This window comes from Sorex fumeus, unplaced genomic scaffold (assembly GCF_029834395.1).
Source record: "Sorex fumeus unplaced genomic scaffold, SorFum_2.1 ptg000009l, whole genome shotgun sequence".
Taxonomy (NCBI): domain Eukaryota; kingdom Metazoa; phylum Chordata; class Mammalia; order Eulipotyphla; family Soricidae; genus Sorex; species Sorex fumeus.
The window spans coordinates 25379345-25402055 of record NW_026606066.1 but is presented as its reverse complement, the minus strand read 5'-3'; the positions used below and the strand labels follow the sequence as shown (position 1 = coordinate 25402055).

Below are 22711 nucleotides of genomic sequence, written 5' to 3'. Positions count from 1 at the left end.
AAGGCAGTAGGACACGGAAGTACTTACAGCCTCTATCCTGGTCTGGCAGGAGCCTGGGTGGAGCCATCCTGGACATTTCAGACCCACGCCCTGACAATACTTGCCCATGTTTCCGGGCACGTGGCTTGAGCCACAAAGACCTGATTCTGTGGTTGGGAGGGATGCCAATCCTCTACCCTGCATGTCTGTTTTCTGGACCTGCCTTAGGCTGCCCGGGGCTGCCTGCTCTACACGGCTCCATGATTGTCTTTTTCCCTGCCAAGTACCAAGGCAGACTCACCAACACAAAGCCAAAACTCTGAAAGGTCGTGACTGTTCACCACAGGCACTGAGACACGTGACTTTAGACAGAAAAAGAAATTACCCTAAACCCAAACAATATTATTCTGAGGGACCAGAGTGATAGCACAGCGGGTAGGGCACTTGCCAGGCATGTGGCTAATCTGGGTTCGATCCCCAGGATCACCGGGAGTGATCCCTGAGCACAGAGCCAGGAATAAGCCCTGAGCACTACTGGGTATGCCCACCCACTCCACCCTGCCCCAAATAAAAACAAAAAATCACTTTGAGCTTTTACACTTTGGTTAACTGACTCGAGTGTGGGTATGGGGGACAGTAGGAACTCAAGTATTCCTTTGTCTCCACCCCCCATCTAGTGAAACGCTCGAGTAAGAAAAGGACCAAAGGATACAACAGAATCCTACTGCAGTCTGAGTTTGCACTGCTTTACAACATGACATTTTCCAGAAGAGTTGCCTCACACCTCTATAAACACAAGTACCACGCCACACCCATCCCCTCTGCCACTATCCAGCTGAACTCCTGCAAGCATTTCCTTCTCTCCTGCATCCCCCCCCCCCCACCTCATATTCAATGTTTTGAGTTCTGGACCAAGCTATGCATGGAAAGACAGTGTTGTCATCTGTTCTGAGAGATAATACCAGTCTGTTGTTTAAAAACTGTTAAACTCACTTTTTAATTGACTGATGCTTATTTGTGTCATTATTAAAATCTTGGATTCAAGAAGAGCAAACGGTACTGTCTGTCATCTTTGGGCATATGGAATCAGTGGACCGACCGTTCCAACTTACCCTGAACTCATACTCTATTAAACTTCCCACTTCATCTTCTGATTTCATCGCTTGCTCCCCCACAACTGTACCTCCAAAATACACCTGGGAAGGTTTAGCAACTCTGTTAAATTAAAAAACACCAGTTTTAGTGAGGAGTGTAAATGGTTCTTTCAAACACTGATTTGTTATGCTAAACACAAACACTTACCCGGAGACCGATAAAAGCAGTTCAACAACCACTTTTGCTGTAGCTGTAATTGAAGCCAAATTATCTTGATTGCTTGTTCTGAAAATGAAGAGGAAACAATAGGCTTTTATTTGAACAGTCGGTATTCTCATTACAATTACACTTCTTTTATGAGTTAGATCAGGGCCAATTCATGGAATGCCAGTGTTTTCACGAAATAATTCTGAATGGAAAGGTTGAGCAACTCACGTTTCCAACGTCAGATTAATAGCCAGATCCGGGGTGTCAAAGGTGACTTCAGTTGTACTTAAAATCAAATGAAAAGTAACCTGAAAACATAGAAACAGCCTTTAACTTGGGCCAAGTACCTCAGTATAGCAGTGAGGCTATTCACGACAGTAAAATAAACTTGGGAAGGCACCACCTACACTGGAATTCCTTTTGAAAGGGTTTCCAAGGTCACAGTTGGCTTGTGAGCCGTTCTGGTTAGCAACACAGCTCAGCTGTTTCTCCTGGAAGAAAAGTGTACAGGGTCACCATGTGTCCACCCACCTGGTACAGGGCACTGGCTTGCCCCTCTGCCAAAGTCTCAGAATACTGACCGGGAATGCCCGCAACTCCCTGAATGCAGAATACGTCAGCGCATCGGGAAACGTGGCAATGAGCTTAGCTTCGTGGGCATCATCCCCGGCCCTGATGGGGTCCGTGGCACTGGAGGGGATGTTGGTGACAGTTATTTCTAAAGCAATGTCCTTCTGATCTTTCAAAACGAGTTCTGGCACACCATTATGACTGTGAAAAAAGAAAGCATACATAAAAAGGGAAGTGAAAAACTCTTCAATCCATGTTCAGAACTTAACAAAAATGCATTGGAAAGCCAGTCACTTCTGTGAGCACCACAGGGCGAATCTTACATGGGTAAATAAGAAAAGTCTTGATTTCCTTCCCGGGTACAAAATTTATACTCGAGTTTAAGGTTGCTGTTACATATGTTGTCGTCTCCACATCCCTCTTTTAGGAAGTGCACCTGTAGGAAAAGAAAACCATGGTCATTTGTGCCATGGAGGACTCAGAAAGTCATCTAAATGGATGTGTGTTGTCCTACCATTCATTTCCCCCATGTGGCAGTGGAGGGCCAGCTCTCAATCTGCGTGGCTGGGGCAGGGGAGAAGGCTCAAAGGTGGGAGCACAGGCCTTGATGCAGAGCCCTACCATGGCACTATACATACACCCTCCACCCCCAGCACCACCAGCATGGCTGGACTGAGCACTAAGCATCGAGCCTGCAGAGCAGGTCACCAGGGTCTCCGAGCACTGTTGGGATGGTCCTAAATTAAAAAAAAAATCACTTTGTAAGACAGAAGAAGGTCAAACACAGGATGCTATCACTTATATGTGGTCTTTAGAATAACTGGATGAGGAAATGCAATGGTTTAAAGGGGGGAATGCCAAAAAGAGATAGGGAGGGAGGGAGGGAGGGAGGGAGGGAGGGAGGGAGGGAGGGAGGGGGAGGGAGAAAGAGAGAGAGGGAGAGGAGAAAAGTGCCTGCTATAGAGCAGGGCTGGAGTGGGGGGGAATTGAAGAGGGAAACTGGGGGATACTGGTGCTGGGAAATGTACACTGGTGGAGAGACAGGTGTTGGAACACTGTAGGACTGAAAACCAATCACGAACAGCCTTATAATTGTGTATCTCAAGTGACTCAGTAAAAAAAATTTAAAGAAATTCCTGGTACTAATCTCGGCCACTCTTCGGTGTAAGTCTCCTATTTTGTTACTTTATGTTCTCCAGATGAATGCAATCTTTCTATGTCTGTCCCTCTCTTTCTGACTCATTTCGCTTAACATGATACTTTCCATGTGGTACCACTTGTATGTAGATTTCATGACTTCATCTTTTCTAACAGCTACATAGTACTCCACTATGTAAATGTACCAGAGTTTTTTTAACTAGTCATCCAGGAATTTTGCTCCATGGCTTGGAGGTCAGCTACACATGCTAGGGGAAAAGGCAGCTCAGATAGAGAAGGGAGCACCAAATAAAGGGTGTTTGGAGGATGCTCCCAGAATGGGAGATGCATGCTGAAAGTAGACTATTGACCGAACATGATTGCCACTCAATGCCTCTTTTGCAAACCACAACACCCAAAAGGAGAGAGAGAACAAAAGGGAATGCCCTGCCACAGAGGCAGGGTGGGATGTGGGGGGGGGGGGGAGATGAGGAGAGGGAGGGATACTGAGATCCGTGGTGGTGGGAAATAGGCACTGGCGGAGGGATGGGTATTTGATCATTGTATAACTGAAACCCAAGAACAAAAATTTGTAAGTCTACAACTGTACCTCATGGTGTCTCACTAATAAAAATAAATAAATAAATAAATTTAAAGAAAAATATGGGGGGGGGCCTAAATCACTCTTGGCCCCAGATTATAGGGAAGAAAAGAAAGAAACAAAGGGTGAAAGGGAGAAGCCGAAACGATACTACAGCGGGTAAGGCGCAGCCAACCTGGGTTCAATCCCCGGCATCCCATATGGTCCTCCAAACACCGCCAGGAGTAATTCCTAAGTGCAGAGCCAGGAGTAACCCCTGAGCATTGCTGGATGTGAATCCCCCCCCCAAAAAAAGCCAAAAAAAAAACCAGAATGAAAGGGAAGGTGGGAAGAGACAGATGAGAAGCAATAGGGATGGGGGTCAAGGGAATTCAGGTCCATTGGTGGTGGTAAGGAATGATAGAGCTAAATACTCTAAAGACAGAGTCAGCAACATAGAAATTGGGAGACCCAAACTTTAATAACCAAACCGCAAAGATGGTAGGCTGGGACTGGGATATGGGGGGCAGGTAGGAGGGGACCCTGGGAATCCTGCTGGAGGGAGGGTGACACTGCTGGTGGGATTGATGATGGAACACTGTCAAAATTTAACTACGAATAACTCTGTAACTCACAAGCTTTAATAAAATAAAATTGGAAAAAATTTGATATAGAAAAAAGTATCACTTTGCCATGCTCTGATCCTCTTTAATCCTCCTTGAGCCCCGAGCCCCACTCTGTCCTTTGAAAACACCCCAACCTGCGCCTTCAGGTGGGGTGGTGCAGTGGAGAGCGCATCCTGTAGCCCAGGCCCCAGGTTTGTGACAATCAGCAGAAACATTTCCCATAGCTATGAAGCGGGGAATGCACATAAAGAATTTGAACGTGAGAGTCAGTGCCATCAGAGGCATATTTAAAAAGCATATGAAAGGAGGGGCTGGAGACATAGTACGGGGGGGGGGGGGCGTAAGGTACTTGTTGGCCTCCCTTCAACTTCCTGGTACCTCATATAGTCCCCTGAGGGAACTGCCAGCAGGAAATCACTCCTGAGCACAGAGCCAGGTTTACCCCCTGAGTATGGCTGGGCATGCATACCCCACTGCCCCACATCAAAAATAAAAAGTATATGAAAGTAGAATTATTCTTGGTGAGCTGAAGTTGGACACTGTGTAGATTCCTAGGCCTAATGCGACAAATGTCACTTCTGAAAGCTCTCTGGGGTCAGCAGAATGAGGAGCTAAAGACTGGTCACGCCCACACCCACTGGGTGTGGACAGAAAGTATCCAAATAAGAGGGCACAGTCCCTAATCCAGCCCCCTAAGCCCTAGCAAATAGACCTTAGACCTTACCTGATATGAGGTACACAGCACGCACCGCCAAGCATCCTTTCTACCATTAACTGGGCTATTTGGCCACTAAAAGATATGGGGGGGGATTAAACCACATCCAGTGATGCTCCAGATGACTCCAGGAGGTGCTCTGGGAAACAGTGGGATGGAAGCTGCAGGTCCCACGTACCAAGCACACAAGCCAGCCTGTGACCATCTCCCTAACACATCACTATTTTATCGCTAACCTCTTTTTGTTTGCCTTGCTGAATTTTGATGTTCCTTGGTTTGTTCAGAATAAAGACCGTTTGTTCCTATATTTCAGTGTACTCAATGGTAAAAATGCCATGCATTTTTTCCCTTCCGCCCACAGCTAGAAGAGTAACTGGATGTGAAAATAAGAACTTCTGCCAAGTTAACCCTCACTGTGGCCAACAGCTATGAGGAAAAAGAGGCTCTGCTTCTAAACTGTTCCCTTAATGTTTTAATGTTCACTCCTCATTCGTGAAACAAACCTTCCCCGACAAACTCTGTGTGGGTTGAGAAGCTTATTAAATACACAGGAATGGCTAAGACTGCCCCCGGGGACAGCTGGTTTGGCCCAGCAGCTCGGCCAGAGAATTGGCAAAACAGAAAGACTCACATCTTTATGCACTGTCGTGGGATCGTTGGAATTCAGAATTGGAGGAACTTCCAGAAGCGAATTCACACGCCTCCGGGTGCCGGGCTCTCGGATCTCTACTGAGGCGGTGATAGGGATGGGACGCAGCTTATCTCTGATATTCTCCTAGAGAGGCGATGGCAAGAGAGAGCTCAGAACGACACAGACACCACTGCAAAGCTCCCAAAGAAACCTTTCCTCTGCACCAAGTGACAGGTGGCTGGTGGCTGGCTGGCACCTGTGCCCCCCCTCCACGCCCCAACCACCACAGCTCAACTGTGCCCCCCCCTCCCGAGAGGGAGTGCAGCCCTCACCTGCAGCCAGAGGGTCTCCTCCATGCACGCCTTCTGCTTCTGCCTGTTCAGCGTCAGCTCCTGAGAGTACTTGGGCTCCGAGGCTTGGTTCCGAAACTGAACTCTTGAGGACAGTCCAGATTTTCTTCTCACCTTCTCAGCCTCCAGGGTGCCCACAATGGCTGGGGTAAGGGGAAAAACAGGCACAATTCAGCTATGCATGGACATGTATGCTGATTTCCTTTTAAAAATAGCTTAGTTTGCTTATAGAGCACCCACTGCTTCACAACCCACTGCTACTGTTCCTCTAGTATTTCCCAGGAATGTGCATTTTGACTCACTTATGATGGTTTCCAATCAAACTGTCTTTTTCCTGACTCTTAGTAAGGGTTTTAAAGTTAAACTTTCACTGAGCCACCTGGGGGAGCTCCAGAATAAGTTAAAAATCTCTGAGCAGTAGCTAAGAATGTTTCCATTAATTAACTCGCAGGAGGAATGCCCAACACTGCAGGATCCAGACCCCCAACACTTAGGACCTGGACCAACTATTCCAACACCCCTCTCCAGTCTCCCCAGTCAGATGTTTATCTGGCCTTGTGCCTTGACACCAGAAAAATAAAGTTTCTAGTCGACCGGCAGCAGCTCCTGAAGTCTGTTCAGAATGAAGAACAGGACCTCAGGGATAGTTCAGTGGCTAAAAGGCACTGGTCCTGCAAGCTCAAGACCATGAATTGGATCCCCCGAGCTGCCCATGTGTCCCAAGTGAGGTCCCAGCTGCTTGGCTGTCTGGCACCTAGAACCACAGACAGTCAACCTCTGCAGAGTCAGGTGGGTACAGGTACCATATAAAGATGGGCAAGAGCAATGCACAAGTGTACAATGCAAAAGTATGAAGAAAAAAAAACACCTCAGGGTCTAAGAACAGGTGACTGGATTAAAAAAACAATGGGGCATATACACAATGGAATACTACTTGGCTGTGGGATGAAATCAAGCAGTTTGCTGCTACATGGAGGGGCCTGGAGAATATCGTGCTGAGTGAAGTTAGTCAGAGGAAGAGGGACAGACAGAAGATCGCTCTCATTTGTGGGATATAAAGAAACAAAGTAGGGGAATTACAAATGCCCACAAACAACAGAAACTAGAACAGAAACTTCACAGGAGGAAGTCTGTCTCTGATGGGAAGATCTTGGGGCAATGGTGAACACAAGTGGACACTCTAGAGGAGGCAGTAGTGCTGGATTCTCAGTCATAAAACCCTACCACGAACAGTACTGTAAACCACAGTGTGTAAAAATAAAAGTGTCTGTCAAGGAGGCAGGCTGGGGTGGGGGCAGGAAGCAACCTGGTGACAGTGGAGAGACACTGACACTGGTGGTGGGATTGGTGTTGGAACACTGGATGCTTGGAACTTAATTATGAATAGTTCTATAACTTATGGTGCTGCAATAAAAACTGAAAAACAAAATAGATGGGCACATACGGCAGCCAGAAGTGCAACACAGTGTGAGCTCTGCCCCTCACGTGCAAGGCCCTGGCAAGGCCCACCAACAAGTGTATGCAGCCCCCGGCAATGGCAACCACAGCAAACAAGGGAAGAGGAAGGGGATGAAAGAGAATGCAGGAAAGGGTGGGGGATGCAGGGCGGTGCTGGAGCACATGTGTGTGTGTGGGGGGTGGGGGTTGGTTTATCCCCAGCACCTCACAGAACCAATGAAGAATATAGCAGACTTCCCCAACCCACTGAACCCAAATCTGCACTTTAATAGGACTCCCGGGGTGGGGGGGTCCTTATACAGTTATTCAAGTTGAAGCAGTCCTGTTAGAGAAAACATTTATTCTTAAAAGAAAAATTGAAAGTATGGACAACCCACTGAAGTTTACAGGATGACTTGTAAACACCTGGGGGAGGGGGAGAAAATACGCCTTCCTTTCAACTGGCAGAGGACACATCTGTCAGTTAACCATGCATGCTCCTACATCCAGAGATTCCAGCCCTCCAAGGTCCAGAAGGCACACACCGCCCTTAAGTATCTAACAAAGCTTGGGAAGCGAACTAGGATCTGGATGACCAAAATCTTATTTCTTGACTCCACAAAACATTCTCTGCTGGTTTGCTGGTAGCAGCAGTTAGTGCCCCCCCCTTTTTTAAAAAAATGGGGCAATACTTAAACGACTTACAGCCATTCATCACTCACCAACCAGAGAGAAAAACAAACTCAATGTGCAACTGGCCAGAGAAAGCAAGTTTCAGGGAAGGGGCCTGGAGGTCAGGGGAGACAGCTCAAAAGGCGAGGGACACACTTTGCCTGTGGGAGGCTCGGGTTCAATTCCAGGCACCACACGGTTCTCCATGTACTACTGAGAGTGACTCCAAGCACGGCCAGGAGTAGCCCCTAAGCACTGCCAGCTTTTTTTTTTTAATCTAAAAACAAAAGGGGAAAGTCTGCTCAAGGAAACATGGGGAAGGAATGAGCCAGGTTGATAGATCATGAAAAAGTTTAGAAGAAATCTGAGACTGTTTCCTTCTTGCAGAGGAAACAGGTCTGCAAGGTGGCTGACTGGGTCTTAGGCTGAGGGACTGAGGCAGCTTCCCATCTGTCTCCTGTCACAGACACGAAGGATGATGCCTTTTGAAGCCTCTTCCTTATGGCCTCTGCATAAGTTTCTATTCCTTAGCTAGCAGCACGTCCTTCTTCATCTTCATCTGATGGCTACAAGCCTGCCCTTCTCTCAGCGCTCACCCTGGACACAGTTTCCTTCAAGGAACTGCCCAGCAGGAAACCACAGAAATCTACTTCTCCAGTCATTCCACTTAGCCCACTCCCAGGACAAAGCTGGGGAGACAGGATCCACACTACACTACTCACCCCTGAATTCCCCAGCCACAACCATGGCACAACTCCTGGGAGCAGAAGTAAGTATAGAACGGGGACAGAGAGATAGTCCAGAAGGTATCTGCATGCTCTGCATGAGGCTGTCCTGTCTATAGCCCTGGTTCAAATTCTCAGCACTGTGTATGGTCCCTGGTGCACTGCTAGGAATAGTCCCTAAGCATCATTAGCTGTGGCCCTAAGATTGCCTGCCCTCTAAAAAAGTGTAGAACGAACAAAGTTGGAGAAGCAGGTCCGCATCAGCATGCATAATAACGCCTGTCCGTGAGCGCCTCCAAAGGCAGCTGATGCGGGAGACCAAAATTTAGAAACCCTTGACATCTCAATGGTCATTTTTGCGTCCATCTGTAGAAATCTTAAATATCACAGCTGCCAAATGGAACACTGCTCCTCCCTCTGAGGCCTTTTGCAGCCCCGACACCATCCACTTAGTCGTGACCTGCAAACTTTACCATGAACCAGGCAAAAGCCACTCGCACGCTGAGTGGCTCTTCTCCCGGCCAAGGAAGCCGGGCTGTGGGGCATTAAAACCACACACCCACCACACCCACACTGACCTTCCCGCGCCCTCCCGACAGTTCATATGTCGTAAAATCCCAGTGGGTCACCTTTGCTGACCTTCCTGAGGGGCAAGCCATGCAGAATACTCATTAAGGCTCCATTATCTAGATCTCTTCTGGGTGGAGCACCAAGCTGGGAGGACGGTTGAGTTACAGTGCCTCAGCAATGAGCTCACGGTCTCAGACACTGGAAGCAGGTTTATTTCTATTTGGGGGGAGTGGAGCTTGCAAACCGTGCTTAGAGGGGCTCCAGGGGCCACTCCTGGTGCTATTCAGCCAAATAGGCTGGGCCATCTTATGGTAGGGCCTGGTGCTGTTCAAAGGTTCTCCCGGGACTGACCTAGTGGTGGTGCTTGGGGTCTGGGAGGATGTGATATTGAGGCTTGAATTTAGGGGCTCTACATGCAAAGTATGGCCCCTGACCCTGAGTTCTCTCCCTAGGAGAGATTTCTTAGATGCTTTAATCTTGGGCAGCTTTACAGAAGCTCTGTTCGACCTGTTTCAGAATTTTTTCCATAAGATGGAAGTCCATGAAAACACGTCTCTCCAAACGTCTTCAGAGCAAAAAAGTTCTATCGAGAACAGACTGTCAGAAAACATTTGGTGAATGGAATACTTAATAAGCGCTTGGCTGATGTGGGGTAGTTATATAATATAAAATGAAGACCACGGCATGAAAGCCAGGAGAAAGCCTGCCATTGACTTCACATATGTGACTGGCTAGGGAGCAGACAAGGCACGCTCTGATGAGATTTCCAGCTCAGTCAAGCTGCCAGTGGTTACACATGACAGACCAATGGAATAATAATAATAAAAAAAAAAAGTCCCCCTCATCTTCCATCTTTGCCTTGTCTTAAAACTCCTGTTCCTTGGGGCTTCTGCAGTCACTTGCAAACAGAGATAAAAAGCAAGCAAGACAGATTGCTTTTTGCCTTGAGTGCAGAGCTGGGACTACTAGCCCCTGAGCATCACCAGGTGTGGCCCAAGGGCGGGGGTTGGGGAGGTTAGGCAGGGAGATGTTGGTGGGAGGGAGGGGGAGAGAAAAAGTAGTGAAGATAAAGTATTTGGGTAAAAGAGACCACGGAAAAGAAGACAGATCCTGATAAATCACAGCAGTATTTTCTTGTCGTTGAAAACTGCACAAAGAACTGTTTTCTAGACTCAAAAAAACGCCTGCTGTGCCCAAAAAAATCAAATGAGAGGCCTCTGCTCACTGGCACACAAGGTCAGAACAAACACACACACCAGGCCTGCAGGTGGGCACCTGGCAAGGGAGTCAGCAGGGAGCGGGGACGCTAAGGAGGCGATCGGCAGCTGACACCTCTGCAGCCAAGAAGGCAGCGACTCGACTCCAGCGCAGGGAAGCTGAAGTCTGTGCACCTGAAAGGAACATCTTTTTACTGTTGTTGTTTGTTTTGGGGGACCACAGCCAATGATGCTCAGGGCTTACTCCTGACTCCTGGCTCTGCACTCAGGAATCCTGCCAGGGTTGGGGGTGGGTGGGCGGAACCCTATGAGGTGCTGGGAATCAAACCCAGGTTGGAAGTGTGCAAGGCAAGTGCCCATTAACACTCCAGCAAGGGGTCGTGGTTTTTGACCTTTTGACACCTCTGGCACCATTGAGGACTGATAGCTAAAACCGCTGCCACAGACTGGCAAGACCCGAAGCCAGCTATAACAACTCAGATCCTGAAGGAAAAACAAATACGAAAGAATGTGTTACAGGGAAGGCCTGCCTCACCTCCTTGGTCAGAACTGTTCTCTGGGAGATAGGCTTGCTATAGGGCACCTGGAACTGACCCCAGAGGGAAAGCATGCCCTCTCCCTTTTTGCTCTTCCTCTTGTGGCAAACACTTTTCCTTGAAATTCTCATGTCTCCAAAGCTAAAGTGGCGTGGCTGCAGCTAGGATTCAAGAGAGGTAGCAGAGAGAGAGAGAGAGAGAGACGGAGAGACAGAGAGACAGAGGGACTTTGGTCACACCCAGCTGTGCTCAGGGCACGCTCCTGGTGGTGCTCCAGGGACCATGAACAGGACTAGGACCTGGGGTTGAAGGTGTGCAAGGACCCTTATCGTTGACCATTTCTACTGTTAAGAGTAGAGACAGCATAGACTCGTATCACTGACTATTAAGAATTTGGCTAACTCTGCGAAATTTGTGGCAAAATTCTGCTTAGGGTATATTAAAAAGAAGGAAAGTAGAATACTACCTTTTAAAAAAAAGGGAAATATTTATTTGTATATTCACAGTGTAGTGTTTATTTTTCCTCACACAAGTAGTCTTACTTTTCATTGAGTAAATTATAAAAAACTACATGTTATTCACTTCAAAGCACCCAAGTCACAGTCTAAAATAGGATGCCCATTGGGGGGATGGTGCCACTAGCAGGTCAAACTGTGCCTGTGAGGCGAGTACATCAGCAGCCTCATGGCGCCTTCAGACTTCCAGATACCCCAAAATTGCTGCTGTGCCTTTGGCCAGACTCCAAAAACTTGGGGCAAAGTTTACCAAGAAAGTAAATGGCCAAAAGTTAGGTATGTGGGAGACACACCCACAAACCACCTCAGGCTCAGCTATAATTGGAGGCATGGCCTCTCTGGTTCCTGATCGAACTGCTTATTAAGGCCATGATCCCAGAGACTCAGAGACAAATTTTGAAACCCAGCGGCTTTTGGCAGATATGCGTCCGGTTCCTGCAATGGGTTACTGGCGCTGGACCACCCCAAGGGGGAAAGGGTGTTGTCCCTTCGCCTGTTCCCCCTTAGCGGCTTGGTGGCCACCATCTTTCAGAGGCCGCCATTGGATAGTCATGTTTGGACCCGCAGTGGAAAGACATGCATGCCCTCACAGGATGTGGGTGAAGCCAACCCTTTCCTCTCCACCCCAATGAGATCTCGAGTCTCCACCTACAAATGGCCTCTCTGGCTCCTTATCAAGCTGCTTAACGGCCATGATTCCAGAGATTCAGAAACAAATCTTGAAACCCAGTGGCTTTTGGCAGAAATGCATCTGGTCCCTGCAGTAGATTACCAGCACCGGGCTACCCCAAGTGGGAATAGGTTTCGTGCCTTGGCATGTTCCCCCTGGCAGCTTAGTGGTCACCATCCTCCAGAGGCCACTGAACCATCAGGTTTGGGCCTGCAGTGACGAGACACGAGGGGCCTCATGGGATGGAGGTGGAGCCGGACCTTCCTCCCCACCCCAATGAGACCCCGAGTCAGCCATCGCCCATGAATGGCCTCTCTAGCTCCTGATCAAGCTGCTTAACGGCCATGATCCCAGAGACGCAGGAACAAATCTCGGTACCCAGCAGGTTTTGGCAGAAATCCCTCCAGATTTAATTGTTAAAATTTCAGCATTCCAAAATCATATGTTATTTATAACCAGCAATAGAAAACAAATTGTCTACTGTTGCCTTTTTGACAGATCTGAGTGTTGGGGTAAAATCCTAAATAATAATGGTGGGTCTGGTGTCAAAATATCGAAAGTAATCAAAGTAGAGCGAGAGTAATGTGGAAATCACCGGCCCCAAAGGTAGGGGGAGGGTGTGGAATAGGGGGTATACTGGAGTTTTTGGTGGTGAAAAATGGGCACTGGTGAAGGGACGGGTGTTTCATTGTATGACCGAGACTTAAACCTGAAAGTTTTGTAACTGCTCTCACGGTGATTCAATAAACAAAATTATTAAAAAAAAAAAAAGCAGGATGCCCTTAATTTTATTTGTTAGCATACATTTTAAATATCCTACCTTATTCTTAACATTGCTTAATGAGTTAAAATGATTGGTTTCTTACATGACATTTTCACATGCCTTGCTAATTCTAAGATACACATAAACGGTAGCAAAACACGAGTGTCCCAGCTCTAGCCCGGCTAATCCAGTTTTACAATTTTAACAGACAAGACATTTCCTCATCGAAGAATTAAGTCAAATTACGATCTTATACGTCATAAATGACTTTCCCATGGTCCCATTTAAATGCAACTACAAAGCAATGACTATTGGGATGCGGGAGGCCGTGAGTTTTAAATTGTCTTAGCTGAAAGGAAAATAAAAACCTCCCGTGTGTAGGGGATTCCTGTGTGGCAAGCCAGCAAGCACCACAGGCAGAAACAGCAGAACCCGGGGTCAGAGGCCTAGCTACACGCGCAGGTCTGTCCTGGAGATCACAGCCTGGGTGGGTGTTCCGGGCCACCGTGGAGCCTCTGGGAGGAACCCGCGGGTGGGGAGGGCCCGAGGTAGCAATTACTCTGGGCACCACTCCGGCTCCTGCAGGCAGCCTGCTCCAACCACCACCCACCGCCTCACAACCACAAAACCAATTTTCCACACTGCTTTTCAAAAAGTCAGAGAGAGAGAGGAATTGCTTGTGGTAACAAATGACTACTTTTCTAAGGCATCCTGTCCGAAACCATCTGTTCTGGAAAATTCAAATGGGGACCAAATGCAGTTTCCCCTTCACAGGCGACATCCTTCTGATTAAAGAGAAAACACTAGATACATGTAGTTCTTTAAGATACTGTGGCTATTTTGGCCATTACCACTTTAATTTTGTTATTTCTGCAAAACCTTCAACTGAGCAAACAGGGAAAAAAAAAACCACATTGTTTCCCTCTTCCCCCCACCCCATTTAAAAGGTACTTACTTATTGAAGGATTATAACCCACGGGTTTGGCGGTATATTCAAAACAGGCCTTGACCTTGAGGCTGTGTAAAATCAAATACATACCGCTTAAAAGATGCATTACTTCACTTGTGAAAGAAATAAAATACCACACACACACACACACACACACACACACACACACACACACACACACAGTTTCCGAACTTTCAAATACTACAGTGCCAACTGGGGTGCAGGGAAGGATTGTGGAAAGTTCTAGATTAACTCTCCCTCTTCCCCGGATTCATTTCTCTCTTGAGCTTCCTGGGGTCCCCCAGGTCACTGGGTCCTCACAAAGCAGAGGAGTGGTGCTGAGTGATGGCGCAGTCACTTACCAGATCCCACTGGGAGCGTTGCAGAAAGCTTTCTGGCGGAGATCAATTCTCTCAGGTATTACTGTGAGGGTTTTCTGAATATTGATCACAGGCCGGGATCTGAAGACAAAGACAAATACATGAAGAACACCCTACATGTAAGATGAACTTATATACCAAACGGCATCCTTGTCTGCCTGCAAATCTCAAAAACCAGAAGCTTTGAGAGATGGAGAGATAGTTCAAAGGGCTGAAGCACATATTTTGCATGCAGGAAATTCAGGCTCAATCCCAAACACCACATGATCCCCTGAGTTACTCGGGGAGTCACCCCCAAGTGCAGAGCCTGGAGAAGCCTCTGAGCAATGTCAGGTGTAGGGAACAACACCCAAAACAAAACAAAAATCAGAGGAAAAAGTTTCCCACCCAAGTGTCTTTCCACTCAGAGTGGTAAAGAAAACTGTTACTATGCACAGCATTAGTTCTGTATTTTCCAGGTAACATTTAAAATATGGCATTTACTGCCTCATGACCTGGGAGAGAAGGCAGCGGGGATAGCGAAGGGACCACTAAAGCAATGATGGTTGGAGGGATCTCTCAGGCTGGTAGATGTGTGCTGAAAGTAGATAAAGGACCAAACACGATGTCCTCTCAGTATCTGTATTGCAAACCATAATGTCCCTAAGTAGAGAAAGAAAGAGAGAGGACTTGTCTGCCATAGAGGCAAGGGGGAGGGGTAGGATGGGGGGGTATACTGGGGACATTAGTAGTAAAAAATATATACTGGTAGAGGGATGGGTGTTTGATCATTGCATGACTGAAATTCAAACATGAAAGCTTTGTAACTTAAAAAAATACATGGCAATTAGTAAAAGTATAAATATGTCATGGTTTTAATGTTAGAGATACTAAATCCAAAGAGCAGTGTTCTGCAATGTGTGAAATGTTCCCAGAGTTTTCAAGAAAATAGGCTATCTCTGTCCTCCTTGATCTAGTCTTAAACATTCAAGACCTGAACCTCCTCAAAAGTAAGACAGTTGGTTCCCCTGTTACTGAAGGATTTTGAAATTTCCTTGTGTATAATCTATGAGGAAAGAAGTTCACAGGGTTCACAACCAATCCACTTATGAGGACAGAGAAGAAAGAGTATTAAAATACTATCTGCATGCAGAGGCAATTATCTAACTGATAGATCTGGTTGAGTTGCCAGGGAAAACTCAGCATCTAAATTTTGGTATAGAAAGTCTTGTCTTTTGAGGGTTATATCTCAAAGTACACACATGTCTTCTAATTGCTTTTGATAAAAACTTTTTCTCTTCTACCTTTTAAAAATGGTGAATACTTTTAAGTCGAGAAACATAAGAGGCATGGCTGGAGCAATAGCACAGCGGGTAGGGCGTTTGCCTTGTATACGGCTGACCCAGGTTCAATTCCCCGCATCCCATATGGTTTCCTGAGCACCGCCTGTAGTATTTCCTGAATGCAGAGCCAGGAGTAACCCCTGCACATCGCCAGGTGTGACCCAAAAAGGAGGAAAAAAAAAGATTTGGGCCAGAGTGATAATACTGAGGGCAAAGCACTTGCCCTGGACATGGACCCTGGCTTAATTTCTGGCACCACATATGGTCCCCCAAGCACCACCAGCAGTAATCCCTACACAGAACCAGGAATAAGCCCTGAGCATCACCGGATATGCCTCCCCCTGTCCCCAACATATACACATACACAAAAACCCCTTTGAAGTTCATAAAAGCCTTTGCCTATGAAGCAGAGCATTATAAATTTCAATTCAGAAAGGTGACCTCCCTGTTGAAGAGACTTAACTAGTGATAGAGATAACATACCTGAAAACAGTCACTGAATCGGAGAGAGAGCCAACTGCAACATCGGGGTAGGAGTTCCTATCAAGGTCCATATTTCCAGCAATTGAGTATCCAAAAGAAGGCGATTTACCCTCGAGAACCTGAAATAAACACAGCATCAGACACAGCCACCACAGTGAGCTTACCTATCCTTGGGAGAAGAAACAGGTTTATTTTGAACTGAAGTATCAGAATTTACTCACAGGTAGGCTCTATTATGTTTTAAACAAATTATAAATAAGTATACATAGGATCCAGTATGTCATACATTTCATATCATAAAAGCCACATTATATCTCAAAGGATGAAAGTGTCCATTTTTGATGAGTTTGTTTACTAACCTGGTAACCCGGGGCATTTCAAACAAACATCCCTACCTGCCTTCCAAACATCTTATTTAGTAATTTGAAATTTTTGGTATTGGAATTCTATTGGTACCACAATCACCTCTCTCATCCTGTTTTATCCCTCTTTTAACAAGTGACCAAAGGGAATCTACCATATTTCTATCTACTTATGCTATCAGGATCAAAAAAATCTTTTCCTTTGGAATTTTCAGTTATAATAAGCAACTTATTATATTTATAGCTATTTCTCAAGATACATCTATATATTTAAAAGCAAAAATTACTAAAACTACCAAAGCTACTTTTGGATTAAAAATGATCGACATGAACATTTACATGAACCTAACATCTTGTTATACATAAAAACGCTGAGATCCTTATTGTGTGAATTGGGGCGGTATGTTTACCTGTGTCGGTTTGGTATTTATTCCCTTCGCAGATCCATGATAGATGAAAACCTTTCCCATGTCATCATAGGGAGCTCCAACTGCAATATCTGTTGGCAATACCATTTTTAACAAAATGAAATTTTAAAAACTTTTCAACACAATGTTTTATAAGAAGCATTCAGTATTGAAGGCAATCACGTGATACATAAAAATTATTTCAGCATCCATCACATACCTGGGTAGCCATCTTGATTAATATCTCCAATGTTTTTGACTGCAATGCCAAACATAGAATCTTTGGTTCCATTAAGACGAATTGGTCGGACATTATTCCACCTGCCTTGCTGGTTCATGTAGACATACACGGCACCTCCAACTTCTCCATCTCTATCAAAATACTGTGGAGCTCCAATAACTATATCCTGCCACCTGGAAACGTGGGGAAGAGCAGAAATGGGAATCATCATCTAAAGTATCAGCAGTTTCAGGAAAATACCACTCACTCAGGTACTAAGGCCACAAGAATAGATGAAAAGACCTCAACTCTGGAATCTCTATTTAAACCTTTGAATTTCTCTCAGGGATCCCCAGACAGCGGGGCTATCAGGCCCACATTGGGGTTAGAACTCACAGCTTTAAGCCTGCTGGGCAAGTACTTGAAGCCAACAAATCATCTTTCAGGTCCCAAATTAAAACTTTTTTTTTTAAAAAAAATAAAGAACCGGGGGCTGGAGCACAGCAGGTAGGGCATTTGCCTTGCACGTGGCCAACCCAGGTTCGATTCCCAGCATCCTATATGGTCCCCTGAGCATTGCCAGGAGTAATTCCTGAGTGCATGAGCCAGGAGTCACCCCTGTGCATCGCCAGGTGTGACCCAAAAAGCAAAAATAAATAAATAAATAAATAAATAAAAAATAAAGAACCAGGGTAGCTTAAAGAAAAGTTTATAGAAATTGATTAAGAAAGCTAGTTCCTCAAGTCAGAACTATAATACAGTGAAACTTCTAGAAAGGATCCTATCTCCACCCCCATAATTGACATCATCAACCAATAATTTACATATTAAAACAGTCTCTAATTCCACCTCTAACTGGATATTTTGCAGGCACCAATAGCCCCTCAGGAACCTCAGGATAGGAGCGGGAGCGTTAGTACCAGGGTGACCCGGTTTTTATCCCTCACACCTCATGATCTCCCGGAGTACTGCTGGGGGTAGCTCACACACCCCTTCCCAAACCCTGAATCATACAGATTTATCTTTTTTTTTCTTTTTGGGTCACACCCAGTAATGCTCAGGAATTACTCCTGGCGGTGCTCGAGGGACCACATGGGATGCTGGGAATCGAACCCAGGTCAGCCTCATGCAAGGCAAATGCCCTACCTGCTGTACTATCCCTCCAGCCTCTTATCATTGTTTTTTAAAATAACTTCCATCTCAATTTCTCACAGACCCTTGATCCCAAGAAACGAATAAAAATCTAAAAGTCAACAATCTAACCCTGCACCCCAGAGAGGGCAATGACCCTGGCTGCTGGAATATAAGGGATTTGAAGTGGAGGGCCAGCGACAGTGGAAACATTCTTCAGTCAACTTGCCTTTGGCTTCCCCAGATCCACAGAAGTCAAGGCATCAGTGATTTCTTGGCCAATCCCAAAGAACCCAAGTTGCTCACCCGTCTTTGTTAAGGTCCGCCACTGCCACGTCGTAGCCAAAGGAAGAAGCCAGGCCTTCCCCTTCAAATATGTGCTCCGGCAGCAGATGGGTAGACTTTGGATTTCTTTTCAGCAAAACAACAGCTCCACTGTGATTAGCTCTCGGGGCCCCAGACACAAAAGTGATCTCATCTTTAGAAATAATACCTTTCCCGGAGTCCAAAGAAAAGCCTAGGGGGAAACAGTCACAAGAGTTTATATCCATAAGCTTTGTCATTTAGGATGTATCTAGCACTGGGAACTCTGTCATTCCCCTTTGCCTTCCCAGTCCTCCCTTTCTGACCCTCTCCAGAAACCACTGTATTGGAACAGGAAAGAGCCCTAGAGTAAGAGATCTGACGTAAGCATGAAGCCACAGGTTCTTTCTACAGCTTTCTGAGGAAAGTGACTTTAAAGAGATGTTTCTAGACTATTCAGCAGTGTGTAACTTCAATCCCAAAGAATTCTACTTCCTGTATCTTTTTTTTTCTTTTTGGGTCACACCAGGTTACTCCTGGCTCTGCACTCAGGAATTACTCCTGGCGGTGCTGGGGGACCATATGGGATGCTGGGAATCGAACCCGGGTCAGCCGCATGCAAGGCAAACACCCTATCCGCTGTGCTATCACTCCAGCCCCTACTTCCTGTATCTTTAAGACTCGGTTTGAACCCTGGTAGGAACACTGGACTGTATCAGGAGATGGAGCTCTGGTATGGGTCTGCCAGATCATATGCAGAGACACAACCAGACAGCACCACTGTATGCATTTCACGGGATTCTAATGTTTTATTACAGAACTGCTGCAACAAAACATTAGAATCTTCCATATTAATCAGTCTTCTTGGTAATCAGGCAAGAAGAAAACGCTAACTGCATTCATAGACCACAGACATTATTTTAGACCAACTTATCTGTCAGATACAAGCATGCAAACAAAATCAAGATTGATGAGATAGTATTTGAGAACCTGGCAGAAACAATAGCAGTGAGCACATTGTTGTTATCCAATTACATACAGGGGCCAAGGAGCAGAAAATGATGAGGATGTGTGAGTTGTGAAAAACCAGGATGTCGGATTACAAATGCTCAGGTCTGTTTTTTGATTAGCCGACATTTGATGCCAGTTAAATTAAGCGCATCTTTCCATCACAAGGTGAGCAGGCTGTAGTACAGTTGCAGCTCAGCCTTCGTACTGGCCTTTATTCGTGAGGAGCTTCACCACTACTGCTGCAGTTCTCAAATTGTGAAGTGAGTGGAAAAATACGATGAGCTGCAAATTTAGAATGGGCTGATATAATCGAATCCAGCTCTGAAAACCATCTGGCGGCAAGGGCCTCCACCCTGGCATGCTTTTTATGTGTGCTTCACTTGAAATGAAAGAGAAAATGAAAAGATTTATGCTCTGTATGGATCCAAAATTTTTTTTTTAAATGACCATGACCAAGACAATTTATTTGTCATTTCAGAGGTCACAAACCTAGGTAGCTATTCATCAACACATCAGGGGAGGTGTGGGGCTGCTCCCTGGGAGGCCGAGTTTTATAAACAAACTGATCAGGATCTGTATAGGAAACGCTGGTGAGAAACAGCAGGCCTGTACACAGGCACAGGGCAGAAGAGATGGAAGAAAAAAACAATTATGCTTGGTAAGAGGCAAGGGGCCACGGCTGCTGTGGCTGGTTGTCGAGGCTGACTCCACTCCCAGCAACACTTAGCCATCAGCTCCCAAACCCGTGTGCAAATAATTTTATTCCCTAAAGCCACTGACGTGGAGGTAAAGACTCATAATAATTTTATTCCTCAAAGTCACCGGTTTGGAAAGATTCCAAATAAATTTATTTCCCAAAATCACTGATTTGGAGGGAAAGATTCACAATAATTTTATTCCCCAAAGCCACTGATTTGAGAAGATTCACAATAAATTTATTCCCCAAAGTCAATTGATTTAAAGGGAAAGACTCAATAAATTTATTCCTCCAAGCCACTGACTCGGAGATTCACAAACAGCATGGACGATTCAAGCATTAAGAACACAAACGACTTTTTTTTTTCCTCCCTGGTACCCACTTTAAAGGTGACAGGTGTTTAATAAAACATGTTCTGTATATTCAAATGACCCAGTAGCCACTCAGGTTTAGAAAATCCACAGATGTAAATTCCCAAGTGTTGGTTTCTTGACCAGAGCAGAGATTCAAAGCAAAATACCTCTTACCCAAATGAATTCCTCAGTCATACATTTGAAGGTAAGATTTTGTTTTAAATATACTCAAATAAAATACCAGCTTATTGGTAATATTTACCTTGAAAATTCATGTTTAATAATGGAGACGGTAAATAGTTGGGCTCCTAGTTCCCTTTCCATCTGCCTGGCCTCTAACCTCTAACCCACATAAGCTGCGTCCCTCCCGCACAGCCCCTCTCTCCACATTCCTTTCCGTGGCAGGGAGATTTTTCACTGTATCACTTGGTCTAGGTAATTGAGATCTCTGAACCTTCTCTTCATCAAAAGAGGGTAATACACTTGTTTTATAATATATTAGAAAGGTCAAATAATGCCACAAAACCGGTGCTTCACAAGGAATCTGTAACTTTTCCCCCTTCTGTGCTTTCCCATCAAGATTTTTATTTGAGGGAGTGGATGATGAAAGCCTGAAGTTTATTTTACTCATCTGTTATAACAATTTAGGTAAGCTGTTACCATAGTACATACTGATGTACAAAGTTACTGTACCCCAACACCCCCAAAGGGCCCATGACCCCCTACCACAATCCTAATTGTCAGTTCTTTTTAAAAATTAAGTGTTGTTCATATACATTTATATAAGTAGGGCAATTTTAAAGACTATGTTTACTAACATACTGTTTAGAGAGTGTTTCATCTGTCCAGACCTGTTTTTCTTTTCCATTGTTCTAGTAATAACTCTAGCATATGAGTACTTTTCTCCTTATTTTTTTTAATAGGTTACTATTTAGGTTTAGGAGATTTTTTACATTTTCTCCAAGAAATGCCTAGTAATTATTCTTTATGTCAACTCATACCAAGAATTAAAGCTTTTAAAAGCCTTTGTGTAATTACCATAATGCACATGAATAATTTAGGACACCCATTAGTAATGCAAACAAGGCTGGGAGTTAAGGAGCTGGCACTTAGACACAAGCTGGGGGTCCTCAAAGCTGCTTCTGCAGTCCACCGTGGCCTCAGCCAGAAAGCCCCTGGGCCATCCTCCAGGGGCCCTATGACCCGAGGGGGCCCCATCTTTGGAGATCTCCAACCTTTGGAGATTTGCAATCACTGAGGAAGGTCCTGGAGGTCTTGCACTGACTCTTAGGAGCAACTTCATGAATGTGGGTCTTTGAGTCCTTCTGGGCAGCCAGCGGCAATGAGAGAGAGGACAGCTCAGCTCACTGCTCACAGCCAGGCATTTTCTCAGCAGCTTCATGAATGGCCCATTTCAGTCTCCAGGCTAAGGAGCTCAGAGACAAAGCTTCCCAGCAGGGAGAAAAATGATTTTAAGAGACAATAGGCTTCCTGCCCCCACTGAGGAAGCCCAGGTCAGAAGAAGAAGGATCCCAGGAATGGAGCCAGAGGTCCCCCTGAATCATCAAGGTTGACATCAAGATTCCAGTTGAGGTAGCCACAGATGTTCCTGGCTCCAAGGGGCCAGTGTCCCACAGAAGAAGCTGGAAAGGCAGACAGGCCCCCTGCACTCGTTCCTACCTAAGTAACTGTTAGCTGGAACAGGAACTAGACTTTCATCACGGTCAGTCTCGCCACCAACTTCATAAGGCCCATCTTCAAAGATGTCCATGTCAAAAAAAGTATTATTCCTCTGCTCTACTCGAACAATCCCTAAAGGAATGAAATGGTAAAAACAACGAAAAAAATGAAGATGATCAAAACAAAACAGATGGCTCCTATAACATCCTTATGTTATCACTCAGTACAGGAAGAAAGGGCAAAGGAATATGATGACCTTTAGGGTTACTAAGGTCAAAAAAAAATCCCGCTCATGCAAATTTGACATCAAAGAAATTTATTTTGATAATTCAAAAAAATGATTTATGCATTTTTTAAAGTTAGATTTACAATGCCAGATGGAAAATGGAATGTGGATTTAATTCATGAAACCCGCAGA

The 22711-nt window shown here is 45.5% G+C and overlaps 1 protein-coding gene across 2 annotated transcripts in view; it reads right to left on the bottom strand.

The window, feature by feature from the left end:
- Window positions 1-22711, bottom strand: part of ITGA6 (integrin subunit alpha 6) — a 90338-nt gene that overhangs the window by 17440 nt on the left and 50187 nt on the right. For both annotated transcript variants that reach the window (XM_056110304.1, XM_056110305.1), the window contains exons 5-19: window positions 22294-22425; window positions 18556-18766; window positions 17119-17312; window positions 16902-16990; window positions 16130-16248; window positions 14307-14405; window positions 13951-14012; window positions 5873-6033; window positions 5541-5684; window positions 2175-2287; window positions 1863-2052; window positions 1689-1772; window positions 1510-1589; window positions 1282-1359; window positions 1092-1194 (exon numbers count right to left, since the gene is read on the bottom strand). In XM_056110304.1, coding sequence (XP_055966279.1) covers window positions 1092-1194; window positions 1282-1359; window positions 1510-1589; window positions 1689-1772; window positions 1863-2052; window positions 2175-2287; window positions 5541-5684; window positions 5873-6033; window positions 13951-14012; window positions 14307-14405; window positions 16130-16248; window positions 16902-16990; window positions 17119-17312; window positions 18556-18766; window positions 22294-22425 — 1859 coding nt within the window. The remainder of the gene's footprint in view (window positions 1-1091; window positions 1195-1281; window positions 1360-1509; window positions 1590-1688; window positions 1773-1862; window positions 2053-2174; window positions 2288-5540; window positions 5685-5872; window positions 6034-13950; window positions 14013-14306; window positions 14406-16129; window positions 16249-16901; window positions 16991-17118; window positions 17313-18555; window positions 18767-22293; window positions 22426-22711) is intronic.